The sequence below is a fragment of the Rutidosis leptorrhynchoides genome, chromosome 4, assembly GCF_046630445.1.
Source record: "Rutidosis leptorrhynchoides isolate AG116_Rl617_1_P2 chromosome 4, CSIRO_AGI_Rlap_v1, whole genome shotgun sequence".
Lineage (NCBI taxonomy): Eukaryota > Viridiplantae > Streptophyta > Magnoliopsida > Asterales > Asteraceae > Rutidosis > Rutidosis leptorrhynchoides.
The window spans coordinates 501,784,619-501,787,548 of NC_092336.1; the positions used below are offsets into that span (position 1 = coordinate 501,784,619).

General features: G+C 34.7%; 1 protein-coding gene across 1 annotated transcript; it reads right to left on the bottom strand.

The window, feature by feature from the left end:
* Nucleotides 1-604: 604 nt before the first annotated feature.
* On the bottom strand, nucleotides 605-1,492 carry LOC139842438 (uncharacterized). The gene has a single exon (XM_071832576.1). It carries the CDS (start codon nucleotides 1,490-1,492, stop codon nucleotides 605-607), a length of 888 nt encoding a protein of 295 aa, XP_071688677.1.
* Between the last annotated feature and the right edge of the window lie 1,438 nt (nucleotides 1,493-2,930).

The following is a 2,930-nucleotide window of genomic DNA, read 5'->3' on the forward strand; positions in this document are numbered from 1 at the left end:
TGAAAAATTAGTATTTCCTTTAATAAAAGATTTCTTTAATTATATAATTTTAAATTAATTAAGAATTATGACATCATGTACATGGTCTCTAAATTTTTCTTTTTCGTTTTTGATTTTTTTTAATGAAGGAAAAAACTTATTTATGATGTCATCATTTTAGGAATTTAATAGAACTTATAGATTTCATTATTATTAAAAAATTAAAAATGATAGTGTACGAAATTAGTTATTAGAAAATGATTTTGATGTTAAATCCTCCTAATCTTATAAATATAAATATAAATACGTCTTAAATCTCTTTCATATGATTTGATAGAGTAGGAGGATAAATATTTACTTACAGATATATCGTTAAAATAAAACTAGTACAGTGATATCATTCATTTTTGTATGCAAAATAAAACTAATAACGAATGGACAACATTTACGTCATTATACGGAGTATAACTCAAGAGAAGCATAACTCACGAAAAACTGATGAAAAAACCATCTATTTGCCAAAAAAAAATTCACATGCATACATATTTTTTTCAGGGCCTCCGTACAGTAAAAGAAAAATATACTATGGACGGCCACCGCTAATCTCAACCGTCCAATTGCAGATCTATTTTTTAACAAACGGAAGCTTCTGATCCAACCGTCCACACTTCAACTGGGAAATCATTAACCCACGCAACAAACCACCACCCTCCGATTTCAAATCTCTCTTTCCCGCCACCAAAAGATTCGATCCAACTGTATTACCGTCCCTAAACGCCGTAATTGTAGTGCAAGACGATGACGACGACGTCGTTTTGTCGGTTCCATCGGAGAAATAAACCGAATCTTCACAAGATTCATCCGCTTCAGATACTGATTCCTTTTGTTCGTTCCGTTTATATCCTTTGAAATGATTAATAAACCGTGACAATTGCCATTCACCGAACTTATAATCACTCCCGTTATTTTTTCCGATCAGATCACGAAAACAAATCGTATTAATTCCGATCAACGACGGAAAATCGGAACTGTTGTAAACCGTCGCAGCGATATTTAAAACGCCGTGAACTCTACCGGAAGGACGACGAATGTGAAGAGCCGAGAAACCTGGAATTCCGCTGACGTCACCCGATCGTGACGAAATAGGGCTGCTACTTAAAATATAACGAACGGTTCCGATGAAGTAATCTCGAATTAATCCTACGGCGTAGATTTGGAATTGAACAGCTGACGTGTCACCGTCGATGAAGTCTTGAGAAACGCGGAAAATGAATTTATCATTCCACGTAGGATTTTCCCCACCGATTAAATCGAGATTGCTGCGAAGCTTGTTGTTCGGATCGACCCACGCGAGCGTGTAGGTGCGCATACGACGTCGCATCATTGTAATTGCAGAAGAAGGGATTTTTAAATTTTGGGCGGAGATCAAGTTGATCTCAAGAATTTTTGTGATCTCTTCGGGTACTACAACTACTGCATCATCCATGTTGCTGTTGCTAGTAGTGATTTCCATTTCTGAGATAATTATGTGGTGTGGTTTTAGATTCAGGAATTAAAGATCAATGAAATTGATCAAGAAAAGGTAGAGATGGGGGAGAGAGAGATGATTTTATTTTTGCTTGTTTGGTTATCTCTCGCCGGAGGATTGTGTGATGGTGGCAGTTGGGTTTATATACGGATTTTACTACTGGGCTTTTAACTGTAAAATGGGCCGGTCTTTCCATTCCTCTTATGTTTACCATCAAATGGGCCTGTTAGTAAGGACAAGTTTATTTCTAATAAAGGAAGATATGGCTCTATCACCCATTAGGCTATCACAGTAACAAGCATTTTCTATATTTTGTACGTTGACTTAGATTTAAGAGCCCGTGCGTTGCACGGGAACTCATCAACAAACAAACTTGAATCGTAAAATGTTATATCAATTAACGATATGATAAAGAAAATATCACAAGCATTATTGTAGGTGAATCTGTGCGTTGCACGACAACTCTATAAAGATGAGTTAAATTTTGGGCATCAAACAACAACAAAACCTAAAACAATGAGCTATCAATTACCTATTTGCAAGCCTTTGTGGTTCATAGCAAGCAGAGATGTACATGGCTAGTCTGTAAGAGACTATTCTAATTAATTCCACATCTACTGACATTTAGTATAAAATGTCAGTATTGTTTCACCCATTGAAATTGGCATGAATCTTAATTTAACATAGTTGCTTTAAACTTGAATAGCCAAGTATTTGGCAAGAATATTAACTCAAACTTTAATGAAAACTTGACTACAAAAAAGAGATGAACCAGCCATGTCGAACTTCCTTGAGTTGAACTTCCTTGTGTCGAACTTCCTTGATTCTGGTACACATATTTTTGTAAACAAATTTTATGAAATTATACTGTAAGTTTAGCAGTGCTCATATTTTAGTCGACTATATAATATGATCATTCCTAGCACACATAAAACCAGGAGCCAGTGATGACCTTAAAGATATTATAATCTATAATAACTAATAGAAAACATGTAAAAGAAAAGTATTTCTCTACAAAAATATAGTAGTAAATAAAGAGAGATAGTAAGAAGCCATAAATTCACAGTTCCCCCATCGTTTATCAATTTCATAATCAAAGCTTTACTTCAACCTATTCTCATCATTTTTTGTCTTGTATGAGTATATAAAAACCCCATTTCCTTCGACTCATATGGCAAGATCAAAATTACATCTACATTGATCACCATAGAAAAATACATTTATTTAATTTAGAAACAAAAAAGGTATAGAAAGCTACCATATACTTGGGAATCATATGCTATTATGCTGATGCAAGTTAGAAGTTCTAACCGCTTAGAATTAATATATATTCACAATGCATCAATTATAGTTCCTATTTGATGGGAGTGAGATTTGGGACATTGAAACATCTGCTCCTTCCGACTCGCCTTGCCTGCACTGA